This window comes from Charadrius vociferus, unplaced genomic scaffold, assembly GCF_000708025.1.
Source record: "Charadrius vociferus isolate BGI_N301 unplaced genomic scaffold, ASM70802v2 scaffold494, whole genome shotgun sequence".
NCBI lineage: Eukaryota > Metazoa > Chordata > Aves > Charadriiformes > Charadriidae > Charadrius > Charadrius vociferus.
In genome coordinates, this window is record NW_009648157.1 from 1,027,611 (window position 1) to 1,046,400 (window position 18,790).

An 18,790-nucleotide genomic window follows, 5' to 3' on the forward strand; every position below is an offset into this window, starting at 1 on the left:
ATGTTCATGGAGGACTGTCTCCCATGGGAGGGATGCCACGCTGCGGGATGGAAAGATTGTAAAGAGTCCTCCCCCTGAGGAGGATGGAGTGGCAAAGACAACTTGTGATGAAAAGACCGCAACCCCCATTTCTGTCTCTCTGTGCTGCTGGCAGAGAGGAGTTAGAGAAACTGGGAGTGAAGTTGAGCCTGGGAAGAAAGGAGGGGTAGGAGAAGGTGTTTTAAGATTTAGTTTTTATTTCTCATTATCCTACTCTAATTTTGATTTGTAATAAAATTAAGCTAATTTCCCCCAAGCCAAGTCTGGTTTGCCCATGACGTTACTTGGTGAGTGATCTCTCCCTTTCTTATCTCAACCCATGAGCCTTTTGTTATATTTTCTCTCCCCTGTCCAGCTTAGGAGAGGGAGCTTTGCTTTGAGAGTTGCTTTGATAGGCACCTGGTGTCCAGCCAGGGTCAACTCACAACAATTATTTACATAGTGAATAAAGTTACTTCTAAACAGTAGCTGAATACTGCACTTACACAGAGATTATGACATCACTTATCCAGGATTGTAGTATTTTCTTTCTAAATGCTACATAAAATGCACCCTTATTGGCAATTTAAAGAAAGTCCTATTCATGGCTTCCTTACCTCTTGCTTGCAGAGATATGTTTCTGTTTCCTCCTCTGGCAACAGAGCTGTATCAACAAAGACCTGCTCTTCCACACCATCTAGCCACAAGGAGGTGGTTGCAACACCCTCATACAGCTTCTGTTCAAGATGCAGGCTCTCCTCCACCCGTCCAGCCTGGGCAAAAGGAACCAGAGAAGTCGAGAGCAGAAGTACAAGATACTCTTTCTAACATCTAGTATTTGTGAAAGGGCTGGATTTCAAGGTGGGAGCTAGAGGAGTTTTCATTGTAAATGTGGCTCTGCTGGAAGATCAGTGTAAAGACAATTGAAACATTACCTCAGATGACACATCTTCAAAGGCCTTATTCAATTCAGCCAATACTGGTGACACTGAGGCTTTATCTTCATCCTGCCCTTCCTCCTTATACAAAGGCATTCCAGATAGCAGTCTGTTCGGTCTGCTATACAGCTGCCAAGAGAGAAGTACTGATTAGGAGTGCTTCTACCACACATATAGGGCACAAAATTCAGCTATACAGATTCTACTGCTGACTGAGAATATCACCAAATAATGATCAACGCCCTTCCACAATTGTTCTGTCTTTAACATCTTGAATAAAAGATTGCTCAACAGGAGGTTTGCTAGAAGTGCAGAATAAATACTTGCGGCTAGAATTAGCAATGGCTTGCTTTTACCAAATGAATAATTAATTACTGTCAAATACAAGATATTTAGAACTTTGGAAGCTGATTTTACTGTAGTATTATATAAAGAATAATGGACCTGGGTCTATTAAAAATAAAATGGAGGATGTATGTGAATACAGATCTTGGACTGTTCCCAATTTAGTTGATTAACCCCTGCTTCTTCCAGTAAAAATCCTGTGGCTGAAATCACTTGCTGCTTTGCCACATAGTCATTAAGACCACGAATTGAATGTAACAAATAAATTCAATCTGAAAATACCAGTTTTTCCTCTAAGTTGTCACTGAAGTACTGGTCAATTTCAGAGGGATGATTTGTTACAGAATTATCCTGGGTTAGAGACTTAGATGAAAATTTTATTCCTTCCTTCCTTCCTGAATGGTACCACAATTCAAATCACTTTGAACAAGAGCAATGCTAGTGCAAATATTTCATAGTTTTTAAAGATGTCCCAAAAATAAATTGTTCCATATTCTTTGCCTTAACTACATCACCTTATTGCATCTGCTATGCACATACTGTACCTCATGTTGTGACAACTGCTTTCATAGAGAAAATGCAAAGAGAAATTAAAAATAGCTACCAGCTGTTCTTGTTCCAAAGCTTTCTGGAGCAGTCTCTGCTTGGTATTGAACTCCTGGTTTAGGCTTTCCCATTTCATCTTCATCTGTTCTTCAGATGATGGCTTCTCACCTTCCAAGCCTAATTCCTCAGAGAGCGTATCAGGCTTCTCACTGAATGGCAAGATACACGGAGGTTTAACAAATACAAAAGTTATAACAGGTAATGTGTTTATATCCTCTTTCAATTAGGAAATTTTACATTTAAATTGTTACTTTTTAAAGCTTTTACTTGTTTTGGGGTGGGTTTTTTGTTTGGTTGGTTTTTTTCCCCCCCAGAGAGTAAGACAAAGACTGGTTTGTAACTGCAAGAAGTTCTTGACTGATGGGATAAAATGTACTTTCTAAGAAACTGTTTAGACTTGCAAGTATCCATACTAAGTAAGAACCCCCAAAACGGACTGAATATATACTACATTGAAATGTAACCTTTAAACAAGCTTTACTTCAAAGCATTAAATGAAAAAGAATATTTTATCTGACTCCTTCCCCACCTCCCCTCTCAAAATGCCAGACATACCCTAATATCTTAATGCAGAAGCACATGAGTTTAGCTTTGATAAACAGTGAATGAAGTTCAGCATTTTCTGTTTGTTTTTTTTCGTTTGTTTCTACAGTGTAACACGTTGTGAAAAAAGGAAGCCTCAAAAAGGAGATAAGTTAAGTACTTTCTGGCATTGTACTAAAAAACCACATTGAATTAACACAAATGCTGAAGAAAAGAACTTACCGAGTACAGCTTACATTCCCTATGCCTAAATCTTGGTTCTGCGGCCTTGTGAACCACCTCCATGTTCTAGACTTTGGCATGTTGGAGGAGCCACAAGGGTGCTCATGACTACTGAGATATATCAGCTAAGTATTTTAACCAAAGGACTGACTGCTCCTTGATTCTCAAGCTGATAATGTTCATCCTGGTTTCGTCTTCCCAAGACCTGGCCCTTCCTGCTCCCCCAAGGTCCACATCGGCAGTAGGCAGTTATTTTCTTCTGCCTTTGCTAGGGCAGAAGTCTCTCCCAGCCAGAGCCTAGGCTTTCACTGATATCTACTTCCCTCAAATGGGAAAGTGTGCAAGAAAATATAGACCAGAGATGAAATTCAAAATACACAAGGCTTCAAAAAGAAAAATATTCACCAACTGCAGAAAAAATAAAATTAACCAATGAGTATTTCATCTGGGAAGATCTGGTTGCAATGGCAGACTATGATGTTTTAGAGATCAGCTACTATTCATACACCAATGCTGGACAATAAAGCTATAGCAATTGATCCACTGATTGTCGAATAAGTCCCAGGTGTTTGTAATTTTAGTGTGATGCTTGATAATAAGAATAAAAGGAATTTCTAAATGTTAAAGGTGATCTATTGGCACAAAAGAGTTTGTGTAACTATATTATCATACTACTGAATTATAAACCAGGACCCCAGTATCCTGGGTGCTGTATAAAAATAAAACAAAAATTAGTGGATTATATGCAGAAGAAGGATGGAAACATAAGGATGACAAAGTACACAGTCATAGAAATTTACTTTGCAGAAGAACACGTGAAAGCACACCTTATACATAGGCCTTCTGGAGCACTGTGCTGTGTTAGGATTTCTTCTCCACGGCATGCTACTGACCGAAGCAGATTCTTCTGCTCTTCTAGCTCTTGTTCCAGTTCCTAGCATAGCAAGTTACAAAAAACAAAACAAACCTCAAAGAGATTGTTTTTGCCTTGGAAGGATATGTTTACATTGCCTAACTGTGATGCAAAGATTGCTGAGCTATTTCCGACATGGCTTGCTTGAGCACCAAAAGCAGTGCAAAACATCCACCCAGGGACACAGAAATATTTGGTACATAAACTGGGTTGTTGAACTAATTGACTAATGCAATGCAGTTTCTGGAACGCAACCCAGTGAGGATGTCTGTGTATCAAGCAACACAATATACCTTGTAATGTGTCTATCTTTGCTTCTATAAAGACAATGTTGATTACTATTTTGAACAAATACCATCATCTCCTTACACTAACTTTAGGGGTTGACTCAATTTAATTTTATTAATGGAAAATGGAAGTATAGAGTGATTAAGCAAGTTGACCCCGGTCACCCAGGAAGTCTGGTCTGCCTGGCTGTTACAGACACAAAATAGTGAGCTCAGGTGCATCATTACAAGAGCACTGAGTAACAAACAGTGTAAAAATGAAGATTTCAGTGGAAATATTAACAGAATGGCTCAGCTACAGTGTTAAGCACAATCTAAAGATGAGAGTAAAAGAAATGCAAAACACCAACTCTTTGTTGTTGCAGGGTGCTCTGCTGCTGCTGTGAACGAGTGGTTCTTGCTTGTGCCAGCCATTCTTGGACACTGGGGCTTTGTGAGGAAACGAAGTCCAGATCACTCTCCTCCTTTTCTTGTAATGATCCCTGCTTTAAGAGAAAGAAATAAAGATTTTAAAAACTCTCTTATATTGCTAGGGAGCTGGCAGGTCCAGCTCATCAACTCAAAGCCACACGTAGTGCCACCTTCCAGCCCTCAAGCTGCTGGCTCACATAAATTCTGAAGCGAGCAATGACTTCAGATTTCTGACCTACTGGTCATTGGTCACTAGCAAGAAAGCATCTGTAAAAATGTAAAAATAAACATGCACCACTGCACTTAGCAGAATCAGACACCAGAGATCAGAGACCACGGACCGATATGTTTCTGAAGACTGTTCTGTGTCTCCTAAGAAACAGCATTGGTCTGTAACAGAGGGTGCAGCTCTAACTGGCAATGCAGGGAATCAATGGATTGTTTCTGCCAGGTTTTTAGTCTAATTAAGGCCAATTTTTTGTCCAACTAAAAACGAGAGAATGCTAGTTGTCATTCTGGTCAAAATTTATTTATCAGTAAGTACGTAACTCTACCCATGGTTGGCAGAAACACAGTCAGTTAACAGCAGATTATGTGATATGAACAGTAAAGACAGTAGGAGAGATCAAACCACAGAATTTTATAACAGAACAGCAAAAGCAACAGTCCCTTCACTTCATACTTCTATCAGTATGTTTTTCCAACATGAGTGATTAAACTGGCCTTCTGTGCAAGCAAAGCAAAAACAAGAAAATGCCTTAATAGTTCCAAAAGCTGCTTTATCAACATCTTGCCTTCTGAAATCCACGTTTGCTGTAAATTTAAATTATTTTAGCAGCCTATGTATTCAAATTCAGGGATTTTAACACACCAGGCCTAATTTTAAAGACAGACGTGTAGGTTTGGCTACTTAGATCTACACAACTCTCTGGATTTATTTAATGGTACTTGCATGCACATGATGACTATAGAGTTTGCACTTGGGTTTTTTGTTTTTTTTTTTTTTTTAAGCTTCAAGAGCTAAAGCTGGGGCTTAATTCCTCTCTCATTTTGTTTATACACCTAATTTTTGCAGGATTCATATTTTGCCCATGATTCAGCTCTTATTCTAAATAGAGTAAGAGCGCCAGACCTTACAGCAGGCTCTCCAAGATGAAAGCACGTTCCACCTTCCAGAGAGCCTTTGTCTCAAACCAGGCAGGGACCAGCAGGGCCGAAGGTGGCTGAGGAAACCCCTCTTACCTCACCTGGTACTCTTTACGCTAACAACTGGGATGGACCTCTGCCACCACCGTCCCTGGCATCAGGCACTGAAACTGCAGAGTTTTGCTAACCAGTAGAAGTTAGGTATAAGATTTCATTTAGGGGCATGATGAGTATACTGGAGTTGAAAGGACTGATTAGTGTTAGAGGATATAAGTTGTAAAAGGAGCAAAACAAGCAAGCAGGTATCTAGAGCTTCAGAGAACCGTTAGCCCTTGCTCTGTGAAATAGCTTTGTTTCACTAAGGATTCAGTTTGCAGGTGAACTGCGATACTTCGTAGGAACAAGTTCCTAGAAAAGCTGACGTGTTAAGAGTATGAAAAATGTCATCATAGGATATCAGATTAGGCAAAGAAAAGATTATGTGAGAAATAAAGATGGTCTAGAATTTTATTTTTTCTATTAAAAAATAGAAAAAAAGACAATATTTCTGTACATTATATTTAAAAAATCTGCTTCATTTTATATGCTCTAGGGACAATAGCTGTTCAACTTGTAAATTCCTTCAGAGAATAGTATCTAGTTCATTTTACATTTGCGCAGGCTGATTTCAGTTAGATTTTGTCTTTTCTTCTCTGGAAGAAGGTTGAGAAGCTACAATGCTGGAGTTATACTAAGACAACTAAATAGTAGTCCCACAGTTCCTGCAATAGCAAGGAGTGTAAAAGGGACTGTGGCATTTGTAGATGCAAATATGCTATTGTGCATATTTTTTACATCAAAATTATTTGTGAACCAGATTTTATCATTCTCAAATCATAGGATATAAGTTTGAAAAACACACTTGCATTTTCATTTGAATTCTGTCTGAAGGAACTGTATTACATTTCCTTTAAACAGCCAGGGAAACAAAAGCTTGAAGCTGTCATTCCTGGGGACTATCCAGTCCAGCACAGAAATAATTGGAAAATCCCTGAAGAAAATGGTGATAAAATTGATCTTTCAAAGGAGTTCAGAAATGTACAAATTTATATCAGGTATATTTATCTTGTGGAACTGAAGTCATCCCTCACACGCACCCATGTTGTAATAAAAAGTAAAAAACCACTATCTGTTTTTTTCACTGCAGAACCTGTTCTACTTCTTTGTTTTATAAGGTTTCTATTTATTTTTATTGTTCTTATGTCACAGAAGTTAGTAAGTAACAGTAATAAGGCAACGTTTTGTATATCTTTCAAAGTGCTTGAAAAATGCTATAGTTGGAATCAATGTAGTCTGGAACTCTCCTGATCCAGCACGTTTCTGATGAGTTTCACTGCTTTATTTTATGAATAAAGGCGTTGGTCTCCAAATCACTTTTTCCGTATCATTAGGGACATTAATTAAAATTAGAAGGAAAACTGAAATTGCTGCAAGGAAGCCGCATAATCTCACATCGGCTCCTAAAAAGCTTTGCATCACAGGAATAACAGATATGCTGAAATATAGCTGTAAGGAAAATATAGCTCAATCTTTATATAACGCTCTTGGTCTTGCAGTGCAGTTTGGGATGATCCTTCCTTTTCTGAGTGCAGGCTGGTCTGTGTATGGCTCTGGGCTATTACAAGGTTATCAGTACATCTAGAGACATGTCTAAGTCTGAGTTTCCTACATGCATGAGCAATGCTGTTGGCATGTAATAATTCTGAGGGTTAATTATGGTAGAAGATAGAGTTAGTTCATTTTTGGGCATGTGATGCTCTGAGCCTCAGTCAAAGAGCGATACTGTATGCCTGATTATTTGGAAAAAGACATTATAGAATCTCACATTTTAAAAAAATTGCTCATTGAAAATTTGAAGATGTTATACTGCCTATACCTATTTTCTTCCACGATCCATAAATGTAATCCAAAAAAAGTTTGCAATTTACAAAGAAAACGAAGTGTTGCATGCATGTAGAATCTTAAACGATTCTTATTCTACATTTGGAAATTATTTTGTTATTTTCTATATTAGAAAAGCATCCAAAAAATCTGTTTTAAAAGTTTAAATAAACTAAATCACACAACTGCATTTTAAAATGCAGCATGCATATTTTAAAATGAAGCAACAAAGTCTGCAATGCCCTTTCACTTCACAAGTGAATATATCTGGATATAGTAGTATGTGCCTACATGCTGTTGATAACACTTTTCATTTGCCTAATCATGAGGTTTAATACGCAATAATAACACTAAAGTTACTTCATCTTAGAGGTAATAGAAAGAAATATCTGGGGTTTTTCCTTCATTTTTTTGTTTGTATTTGTTTCATGGGGTTTTTTTTTGTGAAGCTATGTTAAGTTTTATAGTTATCCAGTTGCTTTGGACTAAAAATAGTTCTTAGCACGTCAAGTGACTTTTCAAGCTAACCTCTCAGTAGACTTTAATCTGCATTAGAAGCCAGAAATCTTTGAAGCTTATCATGTTTAATTTGCACAGCAAAGCCCAGAAAAGAAGTAAAAGAAAAGGCGGGAAAGAGAGTCACAGCAGGGCAAGCAAATTCAAAACCAGTCAGTCACATTACATGGTTGGGTGTCTTGCATGTATTCGGTTGTCCACATGCTATCTTAACCTAAAGAATGACCAAAACCAACTGTTAAATAAAATGAACTAGTGGCAATAAGCAGACCGATGCTGCTAGAACAGAAACCTAGGACAAGACAGAGGTTAAATGTTTTCATGTTTATACAGTATTTTGTTTAGTGTAATGATGCCACTATGTATTAGCCATATTTTAAAATGTTTAATTATCTGCTCATTGTGTTGTGCATGCTGTGTGGAGGAAAGCATGCATTTAGGGTTGCTCTTTTGTTGGGGGAGGGATCCTGTTCCAGAGCACGTGCAATCTAAAGCAACTGGGAACAGGCACAGAGCACATCCAGATTAAGCTAATAATCTACTTTATTATCGTCCTTTCACTGAAGACAGGTTAAGATAGTTTCACCATGAAATGGTGCTGTTTACTTGAAAATGACAAGCTAAAGCTTTCTAGGCAGTTCTTTATTTTGGAGCGTAATTCCATTTACTAACTAAAGATGAATAGCTTAAACTAAATCAGTAAAACAGTTTTACTCCTTTCCCCAGTTGCATAAAACTTTTATGAAATCCCCCAACCTTCTGCCCACTGTGAAGCCAGCTGGAAAGAGTCACTTACCCGAATGTTGATCTGTTTGTCATGGAGCACTCTCTGCAGCTCCAGAAGGCTGCCCTTCAGCGTCCTGAGCTTCACAGCCAGCTGCTCTGCCTCGTCCTTGGTGTGAGCCTTCCCCTCCATAACCAAGTTCTCGTTGTGCACTGACAACTCTGACAAGGCTACCACCTTCTGCTCTATTTCAACCAACATGTTCTGCAGCAGCAAGAACAAAGAACCAAATTCATACATTTTCCAGCATCTGTCACGCTTTTGGCAAGACGACCTGTGGCCCACCTCACCCGTCATCAAGCTAAAGACAAGACAGATTATCATTTCTTTGGCTTCCAGTCCCTTTCAGAGTCCTTAGGAATATGCTTGCAAATGTTTGCATTTGCCATTTCTGTTTACAACCTTTTTCAAAATAGGAAATTAAAAAGTTAATTGAAAAAAAAAAAAGGATTTGTTATAGAGGAGATGCTCTTTATTTGCACATTACAGGTAAGGGTGGCTAAGACGCTAGACTGACATCCATAATGACAAGAAACAGAGCATGCAGCTAGAGTTACTTCTCTCCTCTTCTTTCATGTACAGTTAGTGAAATGCTTTCTGCCTCCTCCTATGTGTTGCTCTGGCTGAGTTGATAAGCTCTTCTCGCTATTTGCTCTTTCTGATTGGTGCATGATGGACTTAAGGATTTCTGCGTAATCCTCTTTAGTCTAAAGAGAGACTTAAAGTGACAAATCTCTGCCACGTTTATTCTCAAAAGCTACTTCCCTGACATTCCATTAACCATTCATGTATTACAGATATAGTGCATATTTTGATCTTCCAAACTGAAAACTCACACAATTCTTGCTCAAAAACCTAGCCTGACATCCAATGCTTTTCTTTCCATCGCAACTGTCAAGTATAAACTCATAAATATTGCTCCTGAAGGAATGTGTGCAGGATAAGATGGGCAGAGTGTCTAGAAAGTGGAAAAAAATGTAGGTCTTATACAAAACTTACTGTATTAAGATTTTAAGTACCAACAAAAGAACAGCAGTATTAACTTTTTCAAAGTTAAGTGTTCTTTTTAATTTTGAGATTCCTACAGGTTATATTAAAAAAAAAGAATTACTGCTCTGTTTAAGTTTCCAGTTTGTACAACAAACAGCTACCAAGGATGGATGATGAAAGAACACTTGAGACTAAGCAGACTGAAAATTCCAATAATGAAGCGATGTCAGTGGAAATTTAACTTGACGTTTAATTCATTGGACTTAAATGAAACTTAACGCCCATTTATCCTAAAATAGTTGAGATCCTCAGTCTTTAATACGAAAAAGGATCTTCTGTCCATCTGTCTCTTGTCTATCTTGTAATTTTAATTATAATGATCATACAGTTCTAAGCTGTCAATTAAAAATGGAAAAATGGAAAAATGGAAAACTCCCACTAACTTGAGAACCTGGATGTTATGACTGATATGAGCCTTGTTAATAAAAGTATATGCAATTAATCCTATTGCAGCAAAATGTTTTTCCTTAGTTGTTTTGGTATTCTGGGTTGATTAATATTAAATTCATAAAAATTATAACTACTGATGATATTACTTTACTTTTGAATGTGGGCAGGGATTACTCCTGAAGAAAACACAACACTGTCCCAGTCACCACTGCTCATGGGAATGTATTCTTCAGCTGGAAAAGGAGGAGTGAGAAAGTACACTACAGGTATTTTCATATCTATCAAGTGAGCTGTTCAACAACTCTAGCTTGAGTGGAGTGAAAACATCAAGTGCAGTGAATACGAGGCCTTTAAAGCAAAACAAAATGCCCTCTGAAAGTTGTAGAGCTTCAAATGTTCTTGCAGTACGGATATCCTATTTTCCTACTGCTATGCTTACATGTGCTTCGGAAAGCACTGTTTGCAATCTTTAAAATATGGCCTTATCTTTGTTTCTTGTCATTTCACAAATCATTGATGAAGCTAACTAAGCAAATATGAGGTGCTACGGAGCTCAGAAACGTCTTCCTCACTGATATGCTGGCTCATCCCACTCAATAATGGTCTTAACATTAACACTGCCTCTTTGTCTCTTCATTCAGATAAAGCTATGACCATCCTGTTCATCTAAACATTACAGGACTGATAATTTTACCTGACAGTCTACCAGCTGTGCTTCCATGTCCATAGGTTCCTCAGCTGTAACCAGAGCTGTGTCCAGTGTTGCTCGGGTATTGAGTAACCAATGGTCAAGCTCATCAGCTTCACAACGATACCTTTGAAGCGCCTGCTCTTGCCGCTGTTCTTCCAGCTGCTCACTCAGTTTTTCCTAGAGGTACCAATTATACTTTTTAAAAGAAATATGCCACAAAAGTCACTTTCAAAAAAATTTCCCTCTCTGTCTCTCACAACTTCTATATAGTATTTCTAAGACATAATAAGCCCTTTCTTTCATCTTTACAAAATATTGCTTTCATTCAATGACCACGTTTTTCTGGTGACTGAAATTCTGTTTCAGTTCAGTCACTGTATTTCTACTTCCTTCAATAAATCTCTGCTATTATAGCCTTCTAAAGGTGAGGTCTTTTCTGCCTCCTCTTGCTGCTCTCCTTTGGGTTTCCCCCACATTGATTCAGTTTGCTCAACTAGCACAGCACTGTTTGCTTAGGGAGAAAGATGCACCAGGATGCAGAACTGGGAGTGGGCTGTAGGCAAAGGAGCGCAGCTTTGTCTTTTTTGGCAGCAGCAGGCTGTTAGACAGCCTTATATTCTCTCAAGAGAGGTATGAGAGGGGTACTTCAAGGACCCAACAGGGTAATGGTGGGCCTTCAGTATAGCCACCATGGGTAAAAAGACAACTGAAGAGCTGTGTACCTTGTCTGGCCTCTTGGAGGATCCCCGTGCCTGTCCTGTGGGGTGTGGAAAGACATTAAGCTCCAACAGCTGCTGCAGTAACAGCATCACTGCAACACAGACTCCCCGGCTCCATCCGTCAGCTGGTCCATCCATTGGAGAGACAGGGATTGACCAGCAAGACCCGCTCACCCTTTAATAGTCCCATATGAACTTGAAAACTGGCTGACTAACTGGGGCCAGAGGGTGGCGATCAGTGGCACAATGTCTAGTGAAGACCAGTAATGATCCTCAGCAAGTTTACTGATGACACAAAATGGGAGGAGTGGTTGATACACCAGAGGGCTGTGCTGCCATCCAGATGGACCCTGACAGGCTGAAGAAATGGGCTGCCAGGAAACTCATAAAGTTGAACAACGGGAACTGCAAAGTCCTGCACCTGGGGAGGAACAACCCCAGGCACCAGTATATGCTGGAGGCTGACCAGCTGGAAAGCAGCTTGGCTGAAAAGGACCTGGGGGTCCTGGTGGACACCAAGTTGAACATGAGCCAGCAATGGGCCTTTGTGGCCAAGAGGGGCAATAGTATCCTGGGCTGCATTTGGAGAAGTGTTGCCATCAGGTTGAGGGAGGTGATCCTTCCCCTCTACTTAACACCAGTGAGTCCACATCTGGAGTACTGTGTCCAGTTCTGGGCTCCCCAGTCTAAGAGATACAGAGCTCTGGAGAGAATAGAGGGGATTTCAGGAATAAGAAACAGATAGGAAGGGATGGTCAGAGGATACTTGGATATATCAGATAATGTGGAACTTAAGCATGCTAAAAATGGTATGGAACAGGGGGAGAATATTGTACTGGATCTGAGTGGGATGGAGTTAACTTCATCGCAGCCTGTACGGTGCTATGCTTTGCAACTGGCTAAAACTGTGTCGATAACACAGCAATGTTTTGGATATTGCTGACCAGTGCCTGCACAGCATTAAGGCTTTCCTTCCAACTGCCCCTCACAAAGGCCAGTAGGCTGGGGGTGGACAAAATATTGGGAGAGGATATAACCAGGACAGCTGACCTGAATTGACCAAAGGGATATTCCATTCCATATGAGATCATGCTCGGCAATAAAAGCCTAGGGAAAGGGGGCAAGGGGTGGTCATTTGTGGTTATGGTGTTTGCCTTCTCAAGCAGCTGTTACACATGCTGTGAGTGACCCTGCTTTCTGGAGAAGTGGCTAAACATCTGCCTGCTGATGGGGAAGTAGTGACTATGTTCCTTATTTTCCTTTGCTTGGATACACAGCTTTTCCTTACCCTATTAAGCTGTCATTATCTCGATCCATGAGCCTTCTATTTTTTCGCCATCCCACAGGAGAGAGGAGTGAGGCTGGGTGTTTGGCTACTGGCCCGGGTCAACCTACCACACCTCTGTAAGGAAATTCAGACCTGTATATGCAGGACAAATTCCTCATACAGGGCAGTGTTTGTACAGCTTTTCTGAATGCTTTATTTTTATGAGAAAATTAATAATTCCCTATTAGAGTAAAGAATAATGATAGTTGTTAAGTGTCTCTAATCCAGAGTCAAACAATTCTCAAGATCTATATAATTAAATTAGGTCCACAGAGAGAACAATATTACCAATCCACGCCCTCAACAGCAAAATATTTTCATTACCTGTTCTATCTGTATTTCTACATGTACCTCCCTGCAGTGTTCTGGAAGATTTTATATGTGAAATCAGAGCTATAAAGTGCACATTTTAAATTACTGAATATTATCTGCATACCATACGCATTTCTTAGCTACGATTATTGGGGGACACTTCTGCTATTGTATCAAAGTAACTGTCAGAATCCTAACCATAGTTAAGAGTAGTATATTTGACTCATGCTTTGTCTTGAAATTATTAGTTAGCACCTCGTCCTAATTACTATCAAGAAGTTTGTAAGATCCTGTATGGGGTGCAAGCTATAAACAGTAAGATCCCTATTCTACTTCCAGCTCCTTATTTTTACATAAAAGCCATTGTTCTTCAGAGAAGTAAAACTTAGTGCAATTCTTTAAGAATAGCGAAGATATTTCCTAAGGACCTGTTCACTGTCTCAGATGACCACAGAGAACTAATGCAGCTCATGCACCCTGGGACTCACCTGTAACCCAGGTAGATCCACAGAGCCAATGCTCACTCAGAACTGATTGATGCTGGAAATTCTGAGGGCAGCAGTTGCTGTATTTATGAATTCACTGCTGTGGTTCTTAGCAGTTCAGCAATAAAGCTGCTCTGCAAATATCAAAGTAGCCAAACTGTAGCCAGCTTTAGCATGACTGCACTTTCTCACCTTTATAATATACATAGCAACATTCCTATGCGTAAAGGACTATTCTAACATTATCTTAGTATTAAAGGATTTTTGTTAAAGATGATAGACAAAGAAATAAAGGGGTGCATCTTCCATGATAAAAGTTTGCATGCAAATTGCTGGGAAGATGAGTGTAGAAACAATGTAACTGTTTGCAAGAGGTGTTATTTCTTGTTTGAAGCTTTTCCCCTTCTTTTGTCTCCCAGTTTGGACAGGGGACTCCTCACGAGTTTACTGTAGATAACATGACTCTTAGTACCTGCACTTCATTACTTCTCCTGTGGAGGACAAGAATACTGAGGAAACCTATTGAGAAAATGTCAATGTGGATATTAAAAAAAAATCCACAACAACCAACTACACAAAATATGACTCCTGCAGTGTGTTTCCAAGTTCCTTCTGGTTACTTATCACCTACGATTAAGATGAGGAGCTCCCTAAAAAAAGAGCAATAATTTCTTAGTGAAAGGACTTGTGAGAAATGAGCAGAACTGAAAATTACTATTTTAATTATCACCATTCAATGGTGACTAAAGACTGGTGAAAGTACAGGCCTGCCAAAAGTGGCGCTCAAAATCTGGAATGTGATCCAAAAACCCACTCCTAGAGGTTTTGTCTTGTACCTCTAACAGTTGGCGTTTTCCTGATGCCTTCATTCGAATTGTGGCCATTCGTTCTGCCAAGACCATGAGAGTGGACTGCAATGCCAGCTGATCAGCAGTTTCTGCATCCAGTGGTTCTGAAACCAGTTCCTGGGCTAATGATGTCTGAAGCTCAGTGATTTCCTCTTGTAACATTAAAATCTCATCCATCAAAGCCTATTTAGAAACGAGAGCAAAAAAAGTATTTGCTTCATTTATCAGTGAGAAGAAAGTATCTCAGGAAGCATAGGTTTAATATAAAATTCAAGATGACCGTCCCTGGGGAGCATGAGGAACAGAGAGTAGTGTATCACTACTGGTTTGGTAGAGTCAGAATTCAGAAAGACTGAGTCCCGCTTTTAGATGTATAAGCTAGGATCGTGCATTTAATAACTGAAATTTGGATTTAATTACTTATCTTGAATTTGAAACATATCACAAGAAGGAATTCTTTTAGAAATATTATATATACAGATTTGTTCTTCTAACAAATTTCCTGGAGGGTATTCTAGTAGATACAGTGAAGATAATGAACAAGTAAGCAAGTGTGTGTTTGTGAGAAAGAAACGGAGGCACGAGTTAGCTTCCACCCTGAAATTTACTGTGGACAAAGAACGTCCAGCAATATAAGTAAACATCCAGAGATTAACTCCATGATGTAGAAGTTCCTACTATCATTCTTATCTTATAAAATCAGTTTCCAAGATACCTTCAAAAGCATGCTGCATTACCAATACCTTAGAGCAGATACTTTACTTTCATTTCTGATAGCATATACACATTGGACACACAGGACATCACACAGTGCTACAAAAGCCAAATATTATCCTTTTCTGGTCATGGAGTTCCTACTGAAATGAGAACTGGACTTGCCATACAGTTTCAAGCTATCAAACAGAAGGCTTAGTTGATTACAACTTGGACATATGTCAGATTGGTTACTTGATAAAGTGTTCCCTTATTATTCAGAGCATCATTTCTCAAGACTTCCCTTGGGAGGGAATTTTCTGTGTGCTTTGATTTTTTTGTTTTGTTTAACAAGGGAAAGATTGTATTTAGATCAATTTACAATGCATCAGTATTGGTTATGCTTTTAGTAAATTTGGGAATATTATAAATAGTCTGATATATGCTAGTAGCACTGATACTGAAGAAGAGTATATATAGGTGTCTCTGAACACAATCTTTGACAAGAGATTTTGCTGAAAATTTTGATTGGACAAACTCTTATAATCTACTCTACTTTTTGAAAAGGCTCCTTATTGAAAGAACCCCCATTACACCACCTTTAGAACAGTAGGAAGTCCAGAAAGGCAAGACATACAGTTAACAGAGAAGGTTCATACAACTAATGGAATTTTTGAGGCGTTCAGCCATGAAGAACGGCACTATCTAAAAAAAGGGAAATAAAGATGCACAGGTAATAGTTGCTCTCCCTCTATTTCTCACATCTAATTTTTTACCTGATGTTCAGCCATCTGGCTCTCCGGGCTTTTGGCTGGTTCCAGACTCTCATTTAGTTTGATCTCAGTGGTCTCCATTTTTGTGGATATCGACTGGAGTGTGTCCTGATATTTCTGTTGACGCTCAAGAGCTTCATAGAGGGTGCGCTGCTTTTCACTGATCTGAAGAGGAACGGAAAGTATAAATTCTGACCTCTGATACAGGATTTGCTTGCTCTTTTGCTTCACACTTCCCTAGGCTTAAAAGACTAAAACCAAAAAACTCGCAACAAGTTTTCAAAAGTATAAATTATAAAGGAAAACATCCATATTAAAAATATCTATCTGTTTAAACACAATCAGTCAAATCCTAGGTTCTGTGACTGAAAAAATGGACTTTAATAAGCAGGGAAAACGTAGGCACGTTCTCATGCCTTATTTTAGATTCTATGCTCTCAAATGTGTATGTGCACTATTTGCTAGACGCATAGTTCTTAATATCCCGTAATAGCTACTGTGCCTCTGCAAAGAATTAACATTCATAGCACGTGATCAAAACTTTGACCATTTTCATACATCACTGGATGACTATGCTGCACTACTATGTAGAAATGTGTTGACTCAGTATTTGAAGAAACTGGATTCTTGGGCCTTTTTTTGCCAACTCATCCAGCATGAATGGATTTCCCTGTCACGTTATGAATATAATCTGACAATAACCAATATTTCTGAAGGCAACTATCAGCCTTAATGACTTTTATTTTTTCTTAATGGAAGTTGATTCTGCACAGGCTTCCAAGCAAAGAACAAAGCCAGTGTAATATAATATCCCAACTAAAAATTCTTGATACCACCTGAAAACCAAGAATTGCAGAAAAGAATATTTGCTGGGCCAGTTCTTTGCATCTTATTCCTTACGAGCTAGCTGAATATTTTGAAGCCTCCAGATGAAGACTTACCACATTTTTCAGCGTTTCCCAAGAACGCTGCAAATCATCCAGTTTGGCACTAGCAGCTGATTCTAAGCCTGCTTCATAAAACTCCTGGGTGGCTGAAGTGCTGGGTTGAATTTTAGCAGCTTCTGTCTGCAACTGTTCAGCAGATAAGGCCAACTGCTCAGCAGATAAGGCTTGGTAATAAGCAATGTCCTACAAGCACGAAGCACATTATTGAACTTTCAAAATGCAAGATACTGCATAAGAATATCCCCCCACATACTGTCCCATTGCATGTGTCCATTAAAATAAAACCCACAAAGCCACAACCACCAGGAAACCTCTGAGCAACACAGTAAATAAATATTAGTAGTGCACTGAGTAGTTTGGAGCTTCACTATGGTAAATATTGTGGATGCATTTTTTTTTCACATTCATGTTAGATAGGAGGCAGCTGTGGACAGACCTGGAAAGACTGGGAGGGGAGTGCTACAAGTGGGAGTGTTGTCCTAGCATCACCACACCTACACAGGGGAAAAACCCATCACAACAGGCAGTGGTTTACGGTACTGTAGGTGTGAAAGAATATCACCCTAATGGACAGAGAAGGCAACAGAAGAACCAAAAAGGAGTATGCTGAAGAACTAGTCAATGATGTAAGAAAGAGCATGAAGCACTAGCGTATAGTAAGCCTTCACACAAACAGGTACCCTCAACTAACATATAAAAGACAGTGGGAAAAGGGACCAAAAGTGCTAAGGAAAATGGGAAAATGTTCAAATTACTATTGAAATTGCAGGGTGGAACTGTTTCTCACTAGAACTTCTATATTTAGTGTATGGGGATTTCTTCAACTATTGCAGGTGGCAATTAAAAAGATGTACAGAAAACGTAAAATAAAGGAAACATGCATACTATCTATATTTAAGTCAGGAAAGTAGACTTGACAAGGATTATTTAAAACCAAAACCACGTATGACAGTTATCACCACACCTATTTGGAAGGTAAAAAATGCTGCAACCTTCCTTCTTCTCACTTAGTAGCCCCACTCAGTGAACTATACTCCAAACCATGCAACACAGCAGCTGTTGTCCAGTTTCCTCAATAATTTTGAATTTGTACGTGCCCTTGGTGAAAACCTTAAGACACGGTTTTACTGCCAGTGAAATCAGTAAGCCATTTCCCACTGATTTCTGTTAGGTTGGACCAAACTTCCTTTCAGGCAGCTCTCAGAGTTATCACAATATTTGCATAAAAAGTTGCTCAAAATCTACTGGAAAGTGTACTTGAAAAATCCTCAAATTACCTCTTTCCTGACCCTGTATGACGGGAGGAAAATTCAGCATGTTGAGCCACGTGACTGAGAGAAAACTAAGTGTCTTTCACTTGACAGCTTATAGAGCCGTGTCTACAAAACAGACCACAGACTACTTCCTATACTGCAAATGTAAGAGTATAAATACCTGAAAGGAGGGTGGTGCAAAGACAACAGAGCCAGGCTCTTTTCTGTGGTGCCCAGTGATAGGACAAGGGGCAATGGGCACAAACTGAAACACAGGAGGTTCCCTCTTGAACATCAAGAAAGCCCTTTTTACTGTGAGCGTGACTGAGCACTGGGACAGGTTGCCCTAGGAGATTGTGGAGTCTCCATCCTTGGAGCCACTTAAAAGCCACATCAATATAGTCGCAGACAACATGTTGTACGTGGCCCAGCTTGAGGAAGGGGGTTGGACCAGAGGACCTCCACAGGTCCCTTCCAACCTCAACCATTCTCTGATTCTGTACTAGTGTATAAAAGCTAAGTATTAAACAACACTAATTCTGAAGTACCAGAGCTCAGAGTATAATTATGATCCTAATTTGGAGCAGAATCTTTATTTCCCAATGTCATTCCAATATGTTGTCTAATACCATATGTGAACCGAACCAAACAAG

General features: G+C 39.3%; 1 protein-coding gene across 1 annotated transcript in view; it reads right to left on the reverse strand.

Moving 5' to 3' along the window:
- Positions 1 to 18,790, reverse strand: part of SYNE1 (spectrin repeat containing, nuclear envelope 1) — a 247,402-nt gene that overhangs the window by 76,968 nt on the left and 151,644 nt on the right. Inside the window, exons 89-98 of the mRNA XM_009884058.1 lie at positions 16,879 to 17,067; positions 15,941 to 16,102; positions 14,460 to 14,654; positions 10,784 to 10,957; positions 8,662 to 8,853; positions 4,223 to 4,354; positions 3,473 to 3,606; positions 1,906 to 2,056; positions 954 to 1,085; positions 636 to 791 (exon numbers count right to left, since the gene is read on the reverse strand). Coding sequence (XP_009882360.1) covers positions 636 to 791; positions 954 to 1,085; positions 1,906 to 2,056; positions 3,473 to 3,606; positions 4,223 to 4,354; positions 8,662 to 8,853; positions 10,784 to 10,957; positions 14,460 to 14,654; positions 15,941 to 16,102; positions 16,879 to 17,067 — 1,617 coding nt within the window. The remainder of the gene's footprint in view (positions 1 to 635; positions 792 to 953; positions 1,086 to 1,905; positions 2,057 to 3,472; positions 3,607 to 4,222; positions 4,355 to 8,661; positions 8,854 to 10,783; positions 10,958 to 14,459; positions 14,655 to 15,940; positions 16,103 to 16,878; positions 17,068 to 18,790) is intronic.